Here is a 22,235-nt window from a genome sequence, read left to right on the forward strand (position 1 = left end):
AAGTATGACATGTTCTTTTAAATAATATATTTTTTAAGTGAAGACAAATCCAAGATAAACTGTTGAAGTGTAGGCTGAAATTTGTGGGCCTACTCATCACAGATACGACCATAAAGGCACAGGTCTATCTAATCCACTCTGGAGCCTTTTCTGGATTCTTGGGTTTAGCAGGGATTGGGACTCATTTGTCATACTGGTTCTTTATCTTAAATTCCCTAAAGCAATTCTCTCCTGTGGGGCTCATCCTTCTCCTGCTTGGGCCTCACCAGACTTTGTCCCATCCTTTTTCTCTTACTGTGCAGAAGCTGGTTTGGGGCTAAGGCTAAAATAATGCAAAGTTTATTATTCATACTTGAGGCCACATTTGAACTGAGCTTAAGTTCAGGTTATTAAATCCTAAAGAGGTACTTTCATTTGGTGCTGTCTTTGAAGACTGCTTGTAATAATTTGATGTATTTGTGGCAGCTCACAGCCCTTTTTTTGCCCTGTTCCTTTAGGTTCTGTTATGGTATTACTCTGGCATCACTTTCTGCAATATATTCTCAGAATTTTCAGATACTTTTAAGTTTACCATTTAGTCGTAATTTATTCACAGTTATTATCCTCTCTAACTGTACATTTTTTGGGGGAGAGGTGGTGTTACCCACCACACATACCCTTCCTGTTTCGTTATATGTCTCTTCAATGCCACTTCTAACAATATGCTCCTCTCTCTTTCTTTCTGATTAATCTCCATTTCTTAGTTCTCTTATTCTCCTAAAATGTCCACTTCTCCTTCTCTTAATCTTGCTTGTTGTAATGTAACTAACTCTGATCTCATCACCTTTCATTTTATACACAAACTTAAGTTCATGAAGGATGGTTTAAAATTCAAAAAGGTGCTACTAGACTGGGAAAATGGAGAACTGATTTCATGGGAGTGGTTTAGTGAAGTATTTTAGCTTATTTTTTTCTAATGAAACAAAGAGAAGAGATACGATTTCTTACTTGGAAGGAGTAAGCATCTGTGGAGGGGGTGGAAATTTGAAATTAAAAACCAACATTAGAAAAAAAAAAAAGGTCGAAATCTGCCTGTGGACAATTTCAGATGGAAAACAGATCCTTTCAGGCTATCTAAATGTATGGTTTTCTGGATCCTATTTTCAGTCTAAGTTGTAAAAAGCCAGATTTCTTATATCTTCCCAAATAAGTGTAAATCCCTTGTCTCAATACCAGAAGAGTCAATGTGATTTTGCAGAACTGATGATGGACATTATTGCAAGCTACTGAAAGGTAGCAATGGTATGAAAGTAGTAGTGTTACCTCTTGGATTTTTCTACTGATTTTACCTGTATGTATTTGTTGCCTACCTATTTACTATCTCTGAGTTTGGTTTTGCTTTCTCCTTTTACTTTTTGTTTTCTGTTCTTTTATTTGCCCGTACTATCTAGAGTTTTTAGTATAGTGGGAACTGTAGCTGTAAACACATTTTCATAACATTTATTTTTTATTAAACTCTCAAGTCCTAAATTGTTGCATACCATATATATTTAAAAAGCAATCTCTGTTCTCACTAACACATGGACACAAAAAATGTAATTTTAACTTTCTGTGCATAAAATCAATGAAGTGGTATTATTTTCTTCTCTTTTTTTTCAAGCTAAAACTCAGTGCTCAAATCTAGTGTTTGGCTGGATTGTTCTAATATATTATAGTTCGATAATTGTTACTTAACTAAAGACTATTTTTCTCCCCTCTGTATGTGATTATTTTCTAGGAGCTGGGCCTTGTGATTACAGGAACTCTACCTGTCTTCAATCTAACAAAGGAACAAAATGACAAAAGAGTAAGCTGTTACTCAAATGAAAAACAAACAAACCAACTGCAAACAGCAAAAAACCCCACAACAATTATTTGTATTAAATTTAATGCCAGACTCCTTGAAAAGTGTGTATTTCCATAGAGCTTTCTACAGTTTGTGTCCTACATCAGAAACAAAGGGGTCATCTCTAGTTGCCTGATAACCTCCTGGGAACAAGAAAATGCAGATCACCCTTTTTGTAGTTCTGAGTGTCAGGATATGGCATCCCTTGATCTATCTCTGTTACGTGGAGGCAGTGGGGATGTATTAAGTGTTCAATAGATGGGGAGTATATGATGATATTATTCAAGCCGTTTTAAGAAAGGAAACTCAGATATATTTTTAAGAAATCTGTGAAGCTATGACATTTCAAGGTAAAATGCAATGATGTAGAGGTTTTAAATGAGTAGTTTGTAATGATAATAGAAAATAGCACAGTGTACTTAAAATCTAAGTATTAAATAAATACAACTCCCTATCCCTAATACAGTCTGGTAGGTAATTGATTTATGTCCTTTTCACAAAATCCAAATGTTGTTTTTTTTAAAATCAGACCTAAAATATGATTTACAGTGTGTGGTAAAATACTGTCTATTTGGCGTGATACTCATGTTCATTCAGGTCAAAATATGCAGAAGTTTAGGCAAGATATTATTTGGTTCAGTTTCTCAGATATTAAATAGACTCAGAAGGAATAGATATGAATTGGATCACATCTGTTTCTTTTATTTACTTTCAGAGTATTCTCTTAGTTTCCCTTTAAAAACAAACCAAAATGAAAGATTTAATAATCTTAATTACAAGATAATTCACTGAGTCCAGTTGCAAAGTAAGAGATGTTGCAAAGTGAGAGACTTATCAAAGAATGTCTTTCTAAGAAGTAAGACAGTCATGGTCTAGTACATAGAACCTGGATGGAACAAGAGGAAAACCTGAAACTGCTTGACTTAGGTCTCTACATGAATTTCAGGTTACACGCTGCAAGGTGTGTCTTCCAATACATATTCCAAATTTATTTAATATGAAGAAAGGAGTTAGGTGGTACTATGTAAATGACTACCACCCTTTCTGTAGCAGGAAAATAAATTACAAGTAAAGTAAATGTAGCGCGTGAGTCTCTGATTTCAAATGCTGATGTTTGTTGTAGTCATGGATTATTGTTGTTGTTCTCATTCATCATTATGCCATTGCCAAAAGAGGTCAATTGTTTTTGGGCTCTTAGGAATTTCTCAACCTATGCATGTGATAGTAGCTCTATATTGGTGTTAGTAATTTAGTATCTACATCATTGGCAATATAAATGCATCACTTTTGATTTCACCTGTTTTGTTACCACCATTTATTGTTTATTCATTGAAGAAAGCATCAATATTCGCCTTCATAAAAAAGTTTTCATGTTCTACACTAAATTCTAAATGTATTGAATGCTATTGTAAAGAACTTGGATATTATTTAAAAAATAGTATTATCTGTCAAATGAGAGGAAGGCAAAATCTGAATTCACTGACTGTTGCATTTATTTTGCATTTTACATATGCCAAACATATTCTAACATTTTGGAATCTTGCCAGAATCAGCTGATTCTTGGAGTAATGGGTGTTGATGTCTCTTTGGAGGACATAAAAAAACTCACACCCCGATTTACGGTACGTTACTTGCATTGGTGGTTTCTCTTTATGTAAGATTTATGCCTGATTTCTTTGCATGTTCTTTCATAAGTCATACAGCAACGATTGGATACAAGTCAAAATACCAGCAGGCTTCTTTTATATACTCTTTTCCATTGTTGTAGATTTTCTGATGGTTTTCTCTCCAGCCATATATGTGCTTCTGTGTGAACTGTCCATCAGGATGCATCTGTAGAAGCCAGCTTTTACACTGGGGGAAATATTCCAAGTCATTATTTTCCTGTAGCTTATGGCACAGCTGTTTAGTTGAGTGTCTGCTTCTTATGCCAGTGTAGAGTACATAACCATTTCAGCTAATAATACTTAGCATTTATATAGGACAGTTCTTTATAGAAAAGTTATTTTATATATGTATCTGTCTGTACCCTACTCAGTAGGATTGATTTATATATTTAGACTTCTAACTGGGGAATTTCTAAGAAAATAGCTAGTACTGTTGAAAACAGCAGCTGAGGAAGCAAAGGAACATCACAAATTTGACCAAAGGCAAATGCAAAGTTCTGCATCTAGAATGGAATGATCCCATGCCACAGTACAGTCTGGGACAGAATGCCTCAAAAGGCAGGAAAGAGCCTGGGGTCTTAGAGGAGGACAAGCTGACCAGAAGTTAGCAGCGTGTCCTTGCAGTAAAGCAGGCCAGCTATGCGACCAACACCTGCATTGGGAATACTGCGGCCAACGTGGATCTCCTAATTACTAGAAATACACAGAAACTCTGGACAGAGTCCAGCACAGAGCCGCTAACTTGACGAAGTGGCTGGGGAGAAGCTGAAAGAGCTGGCTTTGTCCAGACTGAAAAAGAAACCTAAAGGGTTACCTAATGGGAGTTATAGGAATGATGGACCTTGACAGTTCTTGAAGGTTCATAGCAAAAGACAAGAGGCAATTGACATAGTTGTGGCAACAGAAATTTCAGCTGGAAATAAGGAAAAAACAAACAAACAAAACCCAAAATCATTGTGAGGGTGGTTAAACACTGCAGCACATTGCCCAGCAAGATGGTGAAATTGCCACTGGAGGTATTCAAAGACCCTTTGAAACCTAATCCAAATTTGAGGTTGGATTTTATTTTGAAGTTAGCTCTGCTTTCAGTGAAGGGTGGTACCAGGTGACCTCCAGTGGTCCCGTCAGCCCAAATTATACTCCAAGTTTATGGTTCTAACAGAGTAATTACTGAGAAATTACCTTCTGTATGTTAATACCTCATGTATTTCATGATGCCTGAGGGAATGTATTTTCCTAATGTGGCCATTGCTGGGAAACAATTAATTCTTTATTGCTCTAAAACCTTAGAATGCTGAACTTCATTTTTTTTCTTTCAGCTTTGTCCAAACGGATACTATTTTGCAATTGATCCTAATGGGTATGTGCTACTTCATCCAAATCTCCAACCAAAGGTATGAAAAACTTCTTATTTATTTCTCTATACTGTGGGGGCATTGTCAGAAATACAGAAAAATCTAAGATCTGCCGAATGTACCAGACAGCTAGAAAACAACAGTAAAGATTTCTCAGTTGTGGGGGTGTCAAGAAAATCCATGGTGCATGTATGGCTTCTTCCAAATCTGCTTTAGTCAGCACAAAGACCAGCACTTATATTGAATTTAGTTATCAATAAAATAAAAGTATGTATATTTTACACACACATTTTTGTATGTGAAATAAATGTTTTAGTACACCTATTAATATAAAAACAACTACTGGAATATCATTGTGAAGAACTTGTAGTGTGTTACAAGATGCTCTTGAAGCAAACTCTGAGGAGGTTACTAGTGTACAGGTTTATTTCTTATTTCAGAAACTGAAACTTCCATACTTGCAAAACCATGGAAATCAGGGGAAAACACAATGTATTTTCTTGTATTTTTGTATTTCTTTACTTGCTTATTTTCTGTTTGCCAGAGCTGAAACCTGAACTGCAGAGCTGGGATGGATATAGCTGAGCACTCTTTCCCAGAATGCTAGAATTTTTAGTAGTTCAACTTGAGAAACTTCTTTCATCTTTAAAGATGAAATCCTTATCTAAATTTGATTAGGACTCAACTTTCCTCAAATTTCAGGAGAATTTAAACCCAGTACTTTAGTCTGGCTGTAGTCCTGACCCTGAAGGGACTCCTACATCACATGTAACTCCTTACATAAATTGCCTCCCTGGCTTTGATGAGATGTTTAAAATGTATGGATGATTTTTTTTTTTCTGAAATCAGAACTTTAAATATTTTCCTTTTAGTGAAGGCTTTCTCCATGTCAAACAGTCTTCTGTTTAGTGGAATATATGAAAATGTTTGTATTTTAATTACAGTAGAAACATGCTTTCAGCAATTTTTGTCTCACAAGTTCATAGTGCACAAATGCAGCATTATATAAAAGAGAGTTAAAATTTAACTAAAAATAATTTTTAAAAAATCACCCCAGATTGAGAGAAATGTACAGATTATTTTTACAAGTTAGAAAGAATAATGAATCACTATAATTACTGAAGAGTAAATAATATATCCATGTAGTACTGTTGTCAATATTAAAATTCCTCATTAAGATGGTTTGAGAAATATATAGCCGAGATAAATGCAAGCCATCAATACCCAGGCAAATAAGTGTAGTATAGCTTTAAAACTTTAGTGGTACCCTACTCCTAAGTTATTTTTAAGCACTTAGTACATTTTAAATTTCTTAAGTAATAGAAACCTGTATTTGCTGCCTTTAGGCATGGAAATACTGTGGTGTTTTTTTTGAAACTGGATGCATATCCATCACTTTATTCCTCCCAGCCATGTTCCTGTGGCAGAATAGCAGCAAGTCCTCAACCTCTTGGCTGTGGGACTGTGGTCTCTTGTTCCTTCACCAGAAGGTCTTACCATAGGTACAAGGGGGACAGCAGACCCCCTTTTCAGTACTTCACCATCTTTCACTGCCAAAGGCAGAGAAAGAAATGAACAATTCATCTACATATTTCAGTAATTCATTTAATTCTTAAGCTGGGGGAAGTCAGCATTGTGAATATGTGAATTAATTTCCTGGTGAAGTAATGAATATGTTTGAAATCTTTTGCCAAGTGTGTAACAAAAGAAGAAAGGAAAAAAAAAACATGCTTCTGAAGAAGAGAAAGAATAACTTGATCTTAACTGTTGATGAAATATCCCCTTTGATTTATTTTGAAAGGACCCTTTTAAAAAGAAAGAAGAAGAAAAAGAAAAAAAGAAAATTAAGGATTTTATAGAGTTTTCATAATTTACAAGGGCTTCGTATTTTGGATATATGCGTTAGATTTTAATGTGTTAAAAAGTAAAATTTTTGTTCTGGCGATTTAGCTTGGTAAATGGCTCTGAGACTAATATATGCATCATTACTGACTGAATCTCTTCTTCATTAGAGATTATTAGAAATTCAGATGATGACGAGTAGTTTCTTTAACTTTTTCTGATATGCAAATGAAACTATTGTTGTTAACAGAAGGAATATAAAATGAAGCAATGCAGTATTCTCATTTTAGGCACAATCTTGTGAGGAACTGATGGATATGGAATCTGTTCATCTCCCATGTGCTTTTATATTGCAACACTGGAGAATAAAGAACCTTTGTTAGAGAGTGAAAACTCAGCTCATCCCAAATAAATCTAGCCAGACTGAGATGGCTTATTGGGATACTAATTGACACAGGCTTTGTTTTTTTATACTTAAAAGGATATAGAAGTTCAGAGATGCTTTCAGATACTGCTCAAATGTTTGATTTAGAGTATGTTTTTAAAACGGTTGTTTTATAATTGATATGTTTTCTGTTGTAGAATGTCTAAATATAATATTAAGCATATGCATTATTGTTATTGTTGTTATTAACAGTTACACAGACTAGACTTTTTCACTCCCAGTTTGTTTGGGGTGATGCATGCTATTCAGACTGATACAAGAACTACGTTTTTAAACTAAGGTACACTTCAAAGACAGATGTATTTAGAACTCATGGACCTCTTTTAACATGTCATATTAATTTTAGTTGAACCTCCCGGTAGCTGTTAACTTATTAACAAACAACATCTTAACCCTCTTTGCCAGCAATTTTCCAATAGATGTAAACTAAATCATAGCTTCATCTTTACCTTTGAAGAGGTGAGGGTGTATTAAACTTCCAGTGGTCACTTCTGAATGTCTTCTACTTTGCTTCTGAAAACCTGCTACCTCAAATCAAAACTGGTTCAACACAACCAACTCACAAACAAACCCCTAGAAATTCAGAACCTGTAAAGTCATTTGCACAGCTGAGAACATTAAATGAAAGTCAGGTTCAAAAGTGGATTAAAATCATTAAGAACTTTCCCATCATCATCTTATTTGCACACAAAAACTATTATACGTCAAAGCATAACAGAGGAAACCTTTTTTAACTTTAATATAGCTTTAAACTGCTTGAAATACCATCTTTCAAGTTCGTGCAGTTAGTTATAAACGAATGCTTAATTTTATGTTCTTCTGCCAGTTTTCTTTGTGTGTCTGTGCGCATGTGCGTGTATTTTACCCATTGTCGTGAGAGAGAACAGGGGAATACCCCACCAAATAAGCGTAACCACTGAAGTGACTGCCCTAAGCTTGTGTCAACAAGATTAATCTTAATTACATAACATTTAAAAACAGTAAATAATTCCATTTCTGCATCTGTTCTAAAGATTAGCAACCTTTTCTTCATTTTCATTATAGTTCTGATCAAAATCCATATAAAAGTCCAGATGTCTTCAGTAAGATCCAGTACTTTGTCTTATGGTTCACAGTTTTGAAAGAAATGTAAGAGGGAGTGGTTTTAAGACCAGATGTAACAGTAAACAAAATTTGAAACTCATTCTACATTTTAATTTTGGCAGAGTATGTAGGAGGAAGAGCTCTCTGATAACTTAATTCACATTGTTTAACACGTCTGATTTTTATTTCCTTAGACAAAACCTGTGTGTAATTCCGATAGGGAGATCAGAGATCTTGATCGGAATGCGGTCTCTGGTTCCAGTAAACGTATGCTGGAGAATATAGACTTCCATTCTATAGTGTAGGCTGTTTACTAATTGTGTAAAAATATAAATTATTGCTTTTTTGTTACTTCAGCAAATTGGTGTGGGCATACCAAAAGTTAAATTGAGAAAAAGGAGACCCAATATACAGGTAACTTTGGATGGAGGTGATTAGTGCATTAGAGTGCATAGACCTGGAAATACAGTTAGAAAGCTTCTGCCCTGCTTACTAGGAAAATCTAACTAGAGAACTGTTTACTTTGACAAACAGCTTCCAAAGCATGAAGCTTGCATCCTTCCTTGTTTAAATAATAGAAAACATGTTATTGGCTGTAGTGAAGGGCGTTCCATCAAATTATGGTGTTTTACTAATAGGTGCTAATTAAAGCCGTGTTGTAAAGCTTATTCTTCAGATTTTGAAATGAATTTGAAGACTGGAAAAAAAAGAGACTACTTGTGCTGGCTTTGCTTGGATAAATCCAAAGTCAAGAGAAGATCATTCCCATGACTTATTACCAAGTTTTATTGTACAGTATATACTGTATTACATTAAAGAATACAAATAAACTGTTCTTTTTTTTTTTTTTTTTTTTTCTTTTTCCTGGGGAAGTCAGCATAAGACATTTGTTTTGTCTGCTATTTATATGAGATTTCTTGGTGTAACAAGCCCAACTCCAGAGGATTAACTGCCATTAAGCAAACAAGGAAAAGGAAAGTAGTAACAGTTATGTAATTCTATCCCTGAGCAGAAAACACTCACAAAAACTTAAAAATCATTAAAGGAATAGCTTAACTGTGTAACTAGCAAAATAACAAAATTAGGTACAGTATATATATTTATCAGCTAATGTAACTGTAATATATCAGTTAATCAGTTAATATATATCAGTTAATTTCTTACACATATGGGAAGATATAATGCAAAAACAGTGGCTTGCTTAACAGTACCAAGAAAACATGGTGTAAAATCCTGACCTAATTGAGTTCAGTGATTTCACCAAGACTGTAGTGACTGTGTTTATACCATATCTAGAAAAACACCTCTGGGCTAGAGTTGTGTTTCTGCACTGGAGAAAGCAGCACTGGAACATAAAACAATCTCAATTTTCAAAGCTCCCTTGGCTCCTCCGTGTGCCGGGATAAGATGTGGCTGGTGCAGGGTGTGCCTGGCTGTGCTGGCTGCCCAGGGAGGTGCCACTCGGGACTCCCATCCACTCCAGATCCCCTGGGTCTCCCTCTGAGGCTCAGGATTTTGCTGCCTTCTCACCGTCTTTTATTTTAAAAGCCTAAACAGCCTGTGTCTTCATTAGTACTGCAGGTATGAGTAGGAACTAGGCTGCTGCAACTCACACCAAAGAAGACTTCCATAGAATTTGTGAGAACACTGACCTCCCAAAACACACAACAATGACTTTTTAATGAACATTTTTTTACGTTGCTGCACCAGTTCTTTCTTTCTTTGTTTCCTTCTTGATTTGTCATTGAAGTAATAGACCTTTACCTTTATTTGTCATGCTGAAAATAGATTGCACTCCCTTTATTTGCATGCTTCATTGCTAGTGATTTATTTCTGTTTTGTTTTATTAAGTTGTGCTGGTGAATGTGGTGGTGTTGCGCTTGTTCTAGTCATGTCGTGTGCATGACTGGATAGAGAAGAGCAAACTGAACAGTAAGTTTGTTTCTTCATGGCTTGGAATAAACCCTACTAAATGGCAACCTTGGAAGAAAAAATTATGGAGCCCAAATACTGGTAAAAACACATTATTGGGGGAAAAAGATATAGCGGGGAAAATAATCTTCCATTTAAAGTATGGGTCTAGAAGTTTTCTGTTCTAATTTCTAATGGATTTCTTTGTGCCTTGGGCACATCACATAATGGATCTATACATGCTCAGTTTCTTCATCTATTACGAGTCATTAATGAGTACCTTTATAAAGAATGTGTGGTGATATAATGTAAGACTAAAAAAGAACAAGAACAAATAGCTAATTTATACCTGAATTTTGGCAGACTGTTAAAGTTGACTATTTTGTCTTTGGGACTCCTTAACTATGGCTAGTCCAGGTTATCATTTGAAATGAATATTGACCTTGGTTTGATGTGGTGGCTTTTGTTTTTCTTTTTTTTACCATTTCTTTTTTCCTCTGTTCCTTTGTGTGTTGAAATGGAATGTGAACTTCACAAATGCCTCCTCTGCCATGGCAATGCCTTCATGCATGCTGTTTGGGTTTGACCATGCTATTCATTATCCATTGCATGTAAGAAAATGTATTTTTTAATTTATTTTTACATTTTAGCCTTCTGTTGTTTATTTTGAGAGTGTGGATTTATTGGGGGGAAAAAACAGCTGCATAACAGTAATTAAACTGTTTGGAATTAGGAGAGAGTTACTAGTCTTATCTATCATATATAAATAGGAACATAAACATTTATTTGAAGTGATCAGTTGGAATTTGGAATCTTTATCTGAAATTTTTCCAATGCATATTTTCTCTCTGAGAATAAATTTATTGACTTTTCTCTTAGCAGACAGTAAGTCTTACTTGCTAAGAAAATCAATGATACCATATCAGGGAACTGCTGGAGAGGGTCCAGCGTAGGGCAACGAAGATGATTAAGGGAGTGGAGCACCTCCCTTATGAAGAAAGGCTGAGGGAGCTGGGTCTCTTTAGTTTGGAGAAGAGGAGACTAAGGGGGGACCTTATTAATGTTTATAAATATATAAAGGGTGAGTGCCATGAGGATGGAGCCAGACTCTTCTCAGTGGCAAACAATGATAAGACAAGGGGTAATGGGATCAAGCTGGAACACAAGAGGTTCCACTTAAATTTGAGAAGAAACTTCTTCTCAGTGAGGGTGACAGAGCACTGGAACAGGCTGCCCAGGGAGGTTGTGGAGTCTCCTTCTCTGGAGACGTTCAAAACCCGCCTGGACATGTTCCTGTGCGACCTCACCTAGGTGTTCCTGCTCCAGCAGGGGGATTGGACTAGATGATCTTTTGAGGTCCCTTCCAATCCCAAACATACTGTGATACTGTGATACTGTGATATAGCCAGAAACATGCACACTTGTTCCTCAAGAATATGAAGGAATAATCTTTCTTCTTCTAGCACTATTCTATACTACAGTCTTGAAAATAAAGACTACTGTTAAGCTCTTAATGCTCCAGACTTTTAGATGAAGTCATCTTTTACCAGCTATTCAGGACCTTACTTTGTTCCAGTATGAACTGGAAATGCATACCTAAATTGTGATGAAACTTGCTTGCATTCTTTGATAACATAGTCACAGGTACATGTGTCATGTACCTGTGCCAGGGAGTGTTAGGATAGAAAGAATGTAATCATCATTTTGAAATAAAACACTTTAGTCTACCCTGTAAATAAGTTAGTATAGCCAAATCACTGAAATCCTCTAAAGTTCTTGTGTTTCTAATTAGATAAGAAACAGTGCTCAATGGATGATAAAACTAGGCCTTGTGATCCTTTGAACTGTCCTATTACACAAAGCAAATTACTATCAATCAAAATAAATTACTAAAACTGGACTTTTTTCATCTTCTATTCTTAACTATCAGATTTAAATGATGAAATAATATATCCCCATACTCTTTTTCCTAAAGATCCCTCATAAGTTGGCTGCATTAATTTACTACTGTGTGATAAGGATTGAGGATTTTTACACCACAGTTAAGAATAGTTAATAATATTTGACCATAATACAAAGTCAATGGGGCTTAGCCAAAATTTCTTAAAAAATTAGTTAGATTCCTAAGAACTGGTGCAGAAGTTGGCTCTGTCCAAGTACTCCCTGAGAAGGGAGTAGAGGGTGGAGGGTAGTTTGAGCTAGTTCAACAGAGCTAGAAACAGCTCAGTATAATGTTTTTCCTTCAGCCCTTGGGAACAGAGTTACTAGAGGTGTGCACCACCAAACTTTTCTGTTCTCCGTAGTGGAGGGTTGACATCATGGATGCTCCTCAGGTCTTGAAGCTACTGGGTCACAGTATTTCTGTACTACAGGTTTCTGTCTCCTAAACGGAGATGTCAAGAGAAATGCAGTCAAAACTGGAAGAAGCTCAGGGAAGTCCTGCAATACTGACAATAAAAGTGATTTTTATTTTTTATAACATTGAATCACTTGCTGTAATTGCTACCTTATAACAGCAAGTCTGCAGTCTGTTTTTGGCAAAGTTGCAGAAGAGTACAATTGCCCCATCTTACTGATCAGCTGCAAAACTCTCCCAGATTTCTCTCTCCCTTCTTGGAGGTAGGAGACCTATTGAGAGATTCATGTCTGATGGTTCCTCTGATGCATCTTCTTCCACCTTTCCAGTCCGAGACATAACAGCAGCTTCCCAACATGAGTCTCGTAGATGACAGACTGTAGATGGACACTGGCCATTAGTGTTAATTTGATTTTCACTTGTCCAATCAATGTCTCTGTCCAATTAGTAAAATAAATGAGAAAGGGCCACTAGAAATTTGTCATACTGTAGGAGATTAAAATAGATGGGTAAGTAAGCCCAGTTAAGTAGCTGACTTTGAGATGGAGGGATTAGAATGATTTGTAACATTATAGTGCTCTGTCTTTATTATTTCATTGTCCAATATCTTCTGCTTCAGAATCCTAAATCCCAGGAACCTGTTACACTGGATTTTTTAGACGCCGAATTGGAAAATGATATTAAAGTTGAGGTGAGATAATCTGTTTTCTTAGAACCTGTTGTTGCTTGTATTTTACTGTATAGTAACTTAAAAGCAATAAATGTTCTAGATTTTGAATGGGAATCTATTTCACCATAATAGAAAAATGAAATTATAATGAAACAAATTAGACCTGGTACTATTTGTAGCTAAGGACATTGCATTATATTCCTGTGATTTTGAAAGATATCATGGTTATTGTTTTAATAATTCTTTTACATTAAGTGGCAAATCCTGGGGAGGAGGCTAGTAGAATTGTAGAATGTCTCGAGTTGGAAGAGACCCACAAGGGTCATCAAGTCCCCTAATTTTTTTCAGAACAGAACACTTTTTAATTAAATATTAATATATTGGCTGAAATACTTTAACAATATTTCTCTGTTCTTACTAATGCAAACTTTGTGCTATGGTGAGAGAGAACTGAGAAATAAAGTTAAGTATTTACAATAAAATTAATTCCTGTATATGGAATTGGTGTTCCTATATATAGAATATATATATATTCCTATTGGTGTTCCTATATATGGAATTTGGTGCTTGATTTTGTAATACATTTGGAAATCGGAATTTTTAAAAAGTTTGTTATTTTTGTTTTATTTGGGATTTTTATTTTAAAATCTTCCAGGTTTTGATCAAATATTTTTCCACTTAGTTTGAAATTATTCTTCCATAATGACACAAATCAGCAGTTCTTCTTATCTTTAAATTCCACTTTAAGTTTCTTTAAAAGTCTTGCTTCAGAGATGAATTAGTGACAGATTGGTTTTAAAACATGTTTTTGTGAATCACCGCTACAACCAGAAAGAATCACACAGATGTGCTGGGAGGCATGAGAAATTCTAGAAACGTTCGTTCTCATCTAGACACAATTCATACTCCCTCTGATGCCCAACATCAAGGAGTTGTATGGGATGGTTTTGCTATGTGAATTGTACCAGAATTGTTGCTTCATAATGCTACTGGTTCAGAATATATTTGGATAAAGCAACTTCTAATTAGAAAAATCTGAAAATTATAAACTTTTTTTTTTTTGAAGAGCTATGACTTTCAGATGCATTACTGTTTTCTGTGTTTCTATTAAATAATTTGAATCACTGAAAAGATTACTTATGTTACAGGCAACACCTAGTTCTTTCTTTTTCTTCTTTGCCAATAGATTCGGAAAAAAATGATAGATGGAGAAAGTGGAGAAAAAACATTTGAAACGTTGGTCAAGTCCCAAGATGAGGTAAGATAGGAACACAGGCTACTATATTTACAGGAACAAACAAAATCATAAAAATACTGTGAAATGGTGAAAAGATGTTCATTTTGCAATGTCAGTTTGTATCATTTTTTCCTCTAGATTTGCTGGTTTCACTGGCTTATAGTAAAAGAAATTATGTGCTCATGAAAAGAGGAATTGTTTTGTTTCTTGGTTTCTTTGGTGCACCATCAATCAGGCAGTTGTTGATGAGGTCTTACACCCTGGTCACCAGGAAATGGACCCAGCCTACTTCTGTGTATGAATCCCAAAACAAAGTACTTAATTTGTTTGCAGAGATGTGTGAGGATGGGTTTGGTAGTTTATATTGTGGTTGAATGGGAAAAAAAAGTAGTGAGGAAAAAAGAACATTTATATGCCATAAACAAACACTGTTTGGGATAAGCAAATTCATCCTACATTTATATTATGGACTTGTGCTTTCTGAATAGTTTTTAAGCTCTTTATTTTCTTGTCCAAAATGCTAATTCCTGATAGAGATTGCTACTGGTTTCTCTAATAAGACAGACATGTTTCCTAGAAATAGGAAATATTCACATTTTATACGAATTCTTACATGTATGTTCTACTTCTTGGGGACCTTAATGAGAGGAAATTATGATTGATGTGCCAAAGGAGCAGTTCTGGCCAGAGTATGCCCTACAGTCATAGTTCCACAACAGCTTTTTGAAACTGTTTTACTCTGAATGTAAACCAGCTTGAAGATAGCTAATGTAATGACTTAGCAGAAGAATGTGAAGCAAATCAAACATCAAGCAGATGGTACACAACCCTTGTATATATAAGCACACTATAAGAATAATCAGCAGAATTGTTTGGTTGTGTGCAGTTAGTTTTTCATGTGTAGTATTAGCTGCCCTCTCCTGATGTTCTGTCACTTTGCTATTTCCAATGGCTCTGCTGTTTGTATTTAAATGGTAGAATGTTCCAGGTAAAAGATAATTATCACCAGACATATGGTACAGAATCTAATCCAGTTGAATTGATAGGAAATCAGCTATCAGAGTTTAAGTTTTTGGTTTGGTTTGGTTTGGTTTGTTTTTTTTTCATTCTGTCAAAAGCAGCACATTCATTAATTATACTCCGTTCAATGGACAGTAGATGTCTGTGACTTTTAAACTCTGTTTTAGTTTTTCTCCAGATGAAATCAAGCAATGCCCAATACTGCAAAGTTCCTCTTATCTGTCCTCTGACTCAATTCTGCATGGGATGGTGGAAGATTCCTATATACATATTCTCATTTTGATACTTAAAAAAAAAATAAATCATAGTCCTAGTCTAATTTTGCATTAAATGTTTTAGAAACTTCCATGTCTTGCTGGGTGAAAATTAATGGCAATGCATATGTTGCCTTTGCTAGATGAGTCTGAAAGTGGAGCTGAATTTTCTGAAACATGTTTTGATCACTCATCCATGCTACAATTTTACAACATCAAGGTCATGTTCACTTGGTTCCATCACAGACCTTTGGGAACATATTAATGTCACTTGAGCTGGTGTGCTCATCTCACGACCAACCCTCAGCCTCTTAGTATCTGCACTGGATTTGACAAAGGAAGATGCTTCTGATAATATCATTTAAAAGGAGTGCAGATAAGGACATGAAGCCATGCTCAGGATCTTCACAAGTGTAAAAAAACCCTCAGAGGCATTTTTCATTCCTGAGCTATGGGTGTCATTGAGGAGATCAGTGGCTTTACTTGTTATGTTTCTCCACTTGTGAGGAGACAGGTTGAAACCTGTATATTCGTTCAACTCCCTGCTAACAAGATTGTGACTGTTGTAGAAAAGTTATCATGGTATTTTATCATACTGCAGAGCCTAGGGAATTTGCCTCAGTGTTAAGTCTTCATTCTGATACTCTGTTCAGAAAGCACAGAATCTTACATACTCTCTTCTTGAGTACAAAACCTCAGCTTCAGTGGAGGCAAACAAATGTGACTGTAGATGGTCTTAGTTGAAAGATGATGGTGATGATGGTCATGTAATCACGTAGGCAGCAGAGTTATACTTTTCTACTTCAGTCTCTATGAAAGAAATCAACGCAAGGTTTATATACTTACATTGTCCAGATGAAAGGCACACCCATAAGTTATAGTCCTTGACCTGAATCCCATCATCTTATTAAACATACCCATGTTCCTTCTCTGTATACAGTTTCATGCTGCCTTTCACCTCTTCCCATGTTCTTCTAAAGTAAAGACCTGTACCAGCAGTTGCCTTACCTTCTGCAAGGACTCTCTTCAGTGCTTTCTCACAATAAAGCCCCTGTCCCAAGCCTCTTGAGTAAGGCTTTACAATGCTGCTCTTCAGTCCATGGGGAAATCCTACTGTGTGAAGTTCCTTTTCCTGAATGGTTCCTCTATTGGAGGATGGTAATGAATGGGGCCTTCTTTTCCCCTCTGATGTCAGTTCTGCTGCCTCACCTATGTCAGGAACCTGTCCTGTTTAGGAAGCCACCATCCTGTCCCCCTGTTCTGAAGGGAGACTGGGTCATTCCTGACCCACTGCTGGAAGGTCCAAAGTCCTGCTGGCATCTGCATTGGGCATAAGCTGCTCCTGAAGGGAAGGACTTATTGGGACAATTTCAGACTTGTTTTGTTTAAGGACTGCCTTTCCAAGCTTGTGGGTGAAAAGGGCTCTGTGTAGATGGATAGAAAAGGGAGGATTAGAAGTTCTTCAAACTACAAGGACATTGGGGTTATCCAAGCAGTTGCATTAGTGGCTGTGAATGCATTTCTCAGGCTATGTGGTGACAAAGACCCGAAACTGTTGGTCCTGTGACTGTTTGCCCAAAGAAGGAAGGGAAACATTTACACTTGCAAATGCAAGAGTTGCTACAGCATCAGGGCAGGCAGAATGTGATGTCCCTGAGTGTATGAGAATGTGTCGGTTACGTTTATCCAAGATGATAATCCATACCAGAATAGAATATCCCAGGCCTTTTGATCCCAGATGCTTCTCAGTGACATTAATTTCCCTCACCTTCCCTTGCATCATGGCCCAAGATTTCTTCCTCTACTTGGACCTCTCTGAGGATGAACGAGAGGTGGCTGGCAGTGGTGACTGCTTCAAGCCTTGCACCTTTCCAGCTCCAGGCTGCTAGAGCCAGAATAAAGCTGCTTCAGACCATGGGCCACGCATGAGCCACGCATCACTTAGGAATTGATAGCTTTATATATTTTCTTATAAAAAGGGCTGGTGTGGTCAGTTGCTCTGAACTGACAGTTGCAGTCTTGAGGCTTGAAATTGATGGCCTTTTTGTTTTGCTTTTTGGTTGAAGTTTGCATTGCTTTCCTTTTGTGTTGCAGCTGGCCCCAGCAGTGTCTTGGGAGATGACCTCATGCTACAGCATAGAGACTGGACCCTTAGCAATCGTGGGTGGGGTGTGCTGAAGTCTCCCAAGGCCTCAGGGGGTTTCCAGCTAACAAAGAAGATGCCATAGGAACAGAAGTGTTGCCACATTCGGGCAGCTAGGGTGGGCAGGAGTGAAAACTGAAGGGTCACAAAAACTGCAATAACGTGTAGATTGTTTGGCAGCAATCAGCTCAGGGGAAGATGGTCTTGCGTTGCTTAGTAATGAAGCGGACGAAGGTAAATAGGAGCTGACGTGTGAGGACCTGTCATCTCCTGCATTATGTTTGAAGGGACATTTCAGTCAATTTGCTTTCAAGCACTTTCACAGTACTGGTAGCAGCCAGATTTAATATGAGCCCAGTTCTCTCTTCCTTCCCATCCACCCTGGGCACTACTTTCCTCTTGCCAACGTATATGATGTGTGGCACACAGCACTACGACGGACTTGGAGGGGCTGCCAGCACTAGGTTCACATGTGTGCTTATTATTGAGCTGAAGGAATAGTGTAGGCACATTATTAAATATAAAAGGCTTGGATAGGAATCTCTTAAGCCATCTTTTTACCTTAAAAATAAAATATATCATGGTATCAGTCATTGATACATGCGTATATTTTTTCTCTTTTTTTTTCTTTTTCTTTTCAAAATGACAAATTATTTACACTGTCATGCTGTGCTGAAAACCAGCAGCCAAGTAATGAGAGGGTTTCAAATCATAAATGTCAAAAAGACACCTCTTTCTCGTAAGCACGGTCATTTTTACACTTTTGTTTTACTGCACGGAAAGAAAAAACGTAGATGTATACCTGTGGTACCTTTCACTGATATTTATAATGTTGCAGTGCAACAGCTGCACAGAGTTTATTGCCGGCATACTTACAAATCTCTGACTGTAAAATAATAATATGTTGCAGTTGGCAAAAACTTGTAGTTTACAAAGTGGAAAATGGAGTAAAACAATGTCAGCCAGGTGCATTAATGATTAAATCTATGGGGACCTGTAAGACTCTGTCTGTCACATAATTTTTCATACCAAAAGAAAATAAATGGTAAAGTTTATCCTAATGTATTATTTAAAAATAAACATTTATTTCCATGTTAAATTTTTTTGCAAATGCAAGTTTCCTAATGAGATTAGAAACACATGTAAGTTTAGCATGGGGTGCCTATACCTAGCTGTGCCTGTACATTTGACTCAAATTTAAATGCATTTAGCCACTGGTACTGTGACCTGAAAAGACAGGTACTGGGTGTTTTTGTTGTTAAAGAGTCTTCTTTTTATAACTGTGGGGTTTTTTTGTTTGTTTGTTTTCATTATTTAACATTATGGTCCATAAAGAAAATAACATATTTTATCAAATTTAAATCACATAGAAAAAAGGTTTGTATTGCCCTGGCTAATGAATTTAAATGGGAAAAAGGTCATATTTCTATGGTTCTATTTATATTTGTGTTTCTTTAATGTTAATAAAAAGGATATAGGTTATTCTTTTGCATAATATAAGTTTGGAAAATGTTTAAGAAAATGAATTGCAGCTCAGTCATGCTTTTGGCAAAATAATAAATAGAATTCCATCAGATTGTGCTTGATTTTATGCTGTATTTCTCAATAAAATGGCATGCTTATTGAAGCTTCAGAGTCAATGATTTATTTTTTCACCAATATCTCTTTGCAGAGATATATTGATAAAGGAAACAGAACATACACATGGACTGCTGTGAATGGCACTGATTACAGGTAATTAATTTCTGTTCTCTGAGTTCTTTTGTGTCATTAAATTCCTTTTTGTTATTTTGGTTAGTCTTTTAGCATTATATTTTCTATACTAGCAAAGTCAGGATCATATCGTCTTGTGTCCGGGCCTGTAGGATTTGCTGGGTTCCTTTACAGCTCGGAACTGTTACTTTGCCTAAGGACCAGAACCTCAGTCATTCATCCAACTGTTGAGATTTATCACTGCAGTATTTCAGTATGCAGGAAGAAAAGTCTTTTATGATTGATGTTAAGAATCTCACTTTTCCTCCTACTTTCTGTATTGCACCATACTTTGATTCTGAAATGTACACTTTCTCTTAGATTCCTCCTCTTATTTCACCTTTTCTTTGCATTGTCTCTGTGTTGTTGTTGTAATATGCACTATCTATTTGTGACAAGTTTTAACTAAATACTAGGTTGGTGCAAAAGTAATTGCGGTTTAGGACCGTGAATTTTAAATCATTAGAACTAGGCTCAAACACATCTTTATTAATCAAAACAGGAACTATTACAATCAATACATTTTTTGCCAACAAAACATATGTTTGCTCATTCCCATAGCATAAAAATCCATGCTTCAGGATTCAATGAACTCTTGGAAAGTATTTTCTGCATTCTGTTGGTTATGGAAGCATTTTCCCCACAAAAAAGTTGTTGAGGTGGTGCTTGAAGAAGTAATATGCAGTTGGCGAGATGTCAGGTGGTGGATTAGGCAAAGTTTCAACAATGCAAGAACTTAAATTACTTTTGCACCAGCCTAATAGAACTGATACTGTTTTGCATATAAAACTCCTATGAAGAATGGCAGCAGGAACAAATGAAGTAATGGGTAAAAGTACAGCCCCCCTCTAATGCAGCTTTGGCATGCATATTATTTCAAACTCATTTAAGCAGATGGGTCTGTGACATTAAAGGAATGTAGGAACTTTACATTATCCAAAAGTTAAGCTTTACCAAGTCCCTCAAAAGCTAAACTACTCTGATTCAAAACTCAGTGGTACACATGTTAAGTCAAATTACCAACACAATACTTTTATTGTGTTGAATTACAGTAGTACTCAGCCAAGCTGGTTCCCATTTTTTCATGTTCTGCACAGGTATACAGCCAAGGGGAATACAAACATTAATCTATATGTATTTAAAAACCAACCAAACAAATCAGTATTAACAAGAGAATGCACATGCAGGACTTTGTTTTTTATTCAGCATCCCATTTTCCTGTTGAACTGCCTCTATCTTTATAGTCTGCAATAAAACAAAGTTTTTGATGAGACTATGCCATCTAGTAATCAGTAAAGAAATATGGTTGAATTATATGACTTCTTTATTCTTACTGAGCTCCCTGGCATGAGATACAGCAATAAATCCATGGAGTCACATTGCAGCAAACCTATTAAACATAAAATTATAGATTTTAATTAGCAATTTCTGCTAGCAGTAACTGTTAATGACAGGTAAACTGCTCCTGATTTCCCTAGGGGAGCATTGGTAGAGGCTACCACAAAATATTCAGCAATCTCTCTTACATTCTGTTTAAATGGCAAATGTATCATTAAAGGTCATCTCATTTATGGCTCAATTGTACAACTCTTTTAATGTTAATTTCTGCTGCTATCCATTAGAAACCATTGCAGTTGTGCAGTCATGAAATCCAAGTGCAAATATTAAGGATGTGATGTGAAAGATGAGATACCTCTTTAATGACTCGTACCTCCTGTTCTTTGTCTACCTTTTCAGAACTAGTTCTTCTACAGGTGCATTGAATCTAGTTGCAAAAAGAAGACACATTTTTTTTTTTTAACAAAAATAAGCATAATCTAAAAAAAAAAAAATGAAAATGCTTTGTAAATATTAAAATTTTATTACACAATGATGTTCAAAGGTTTTTAGTGTTGACTGCATGATTCAAGAAAATATTTTGCATCTTGAATGTAATGTGGATTCATGTATTGCCAGATAGATTTCTTAATCACAGAATCACAGAATGTCAGGGATTGGAAGGGACCTCAAAAGATCATCCAGTCCAATCCCCCTGCTGGAGCAGGAACGCCTAGGTGAGGTTACACAGGAAGGCGTCCAGGCGCGTTTTGAATGTCTCCAGAGTAGGAGACTCCACAACCCCCCTGGGCAGCCTGTTCCAGTGTCTGTCACCCTCACTGAGAAGAAGTTTCTTCTCAAATTTAAGTGGAACCTCTTGTGTTCCAGTTTGAACCCATTACCCCTTGTCCTACCGTTGGTTGTCACCGAGAAGAGCCTGGCTCCATCCTCCTGACACTCACCTTTTATATATTTGTAATGAATAGTGGTAATTGTCTGATTAGTAAAAGGAGAGTCTGTCATCATGTGATGCATGCAAATCAGTGCAGTATTACATGTTTGTTTTGTTACAGTCACTGATCATTTTGATGTGTTACATTGGCATGCTAAATGTGTTAGGTGAAGATACAAGAAATCATGTGTTTTATTATTTGCAATTATTTGGAAATTCCTTGCTCATCTGTTAAAAAGTATATTTACTTTAAATGCACATCTACGGATGAAAATAAGTACAGGAAACTTCAAGACCAGCATGAACTGACTTATTATATCTGTTACAAAGTGTCAGCCTGGTATGTTCATTGTGTGACTGTCTCCTC

At 36.2% G+C, this 22,235-nt stretch overlaps 1 protein-coding gene across 1 annotated transcript in view; it reads left to right on the top strand.

The window, feature by feature from the left end:
- Nucleotides 1–22,235, top strand: part of CACNA2D1 (calcium voltage-gated channel auxiliary subunit alpha2delta 1) — a 396,917-nt gene that overhangs the window by 339,536 nt on the left and 35,146 nt on the right. The window contains exons 16-22 of the mRNA XM_082061285.1: nt 1,757–1,825; nt 3,412–3,486; nt 4,851–4,925; nt 8,614–8,670; nt 13,143–13,214; nt 14,380–14,451; nt 19,520–19,581. Of these exons, the coding sequence (XP_081917411.1) occupies nt 1,757–1,825; nt 3,412–3,486; nt 4,851–4,925; nt 8,614–8,670; nt 13,143–13,214; nt 14,380–14,451; nt 19,520–19,581 (482 nt within the window). The remainder of the gene's footprint in view (nt 1–1,756; nt 1,826–3,411; nt 3,487–4,850; nt 4,926–8,613; nt 8,671–13,142; nt 13,215–14,379; nt 14,452–19,519; nt 19,582–22,235) is intronic.

Source organism: Streptopelia decaocto (assembly GCF_964273445.1).
Source record: "Streptopelia decaocto genome assembly, chromosome: 1".
In the NCBI taxonomy this organism is placed as follows: Eukaryota; Metazoa; Chordata; class Aves; order Columbiformes; family Columbidae; genus Streptopelia; species Streptopelia decaocto.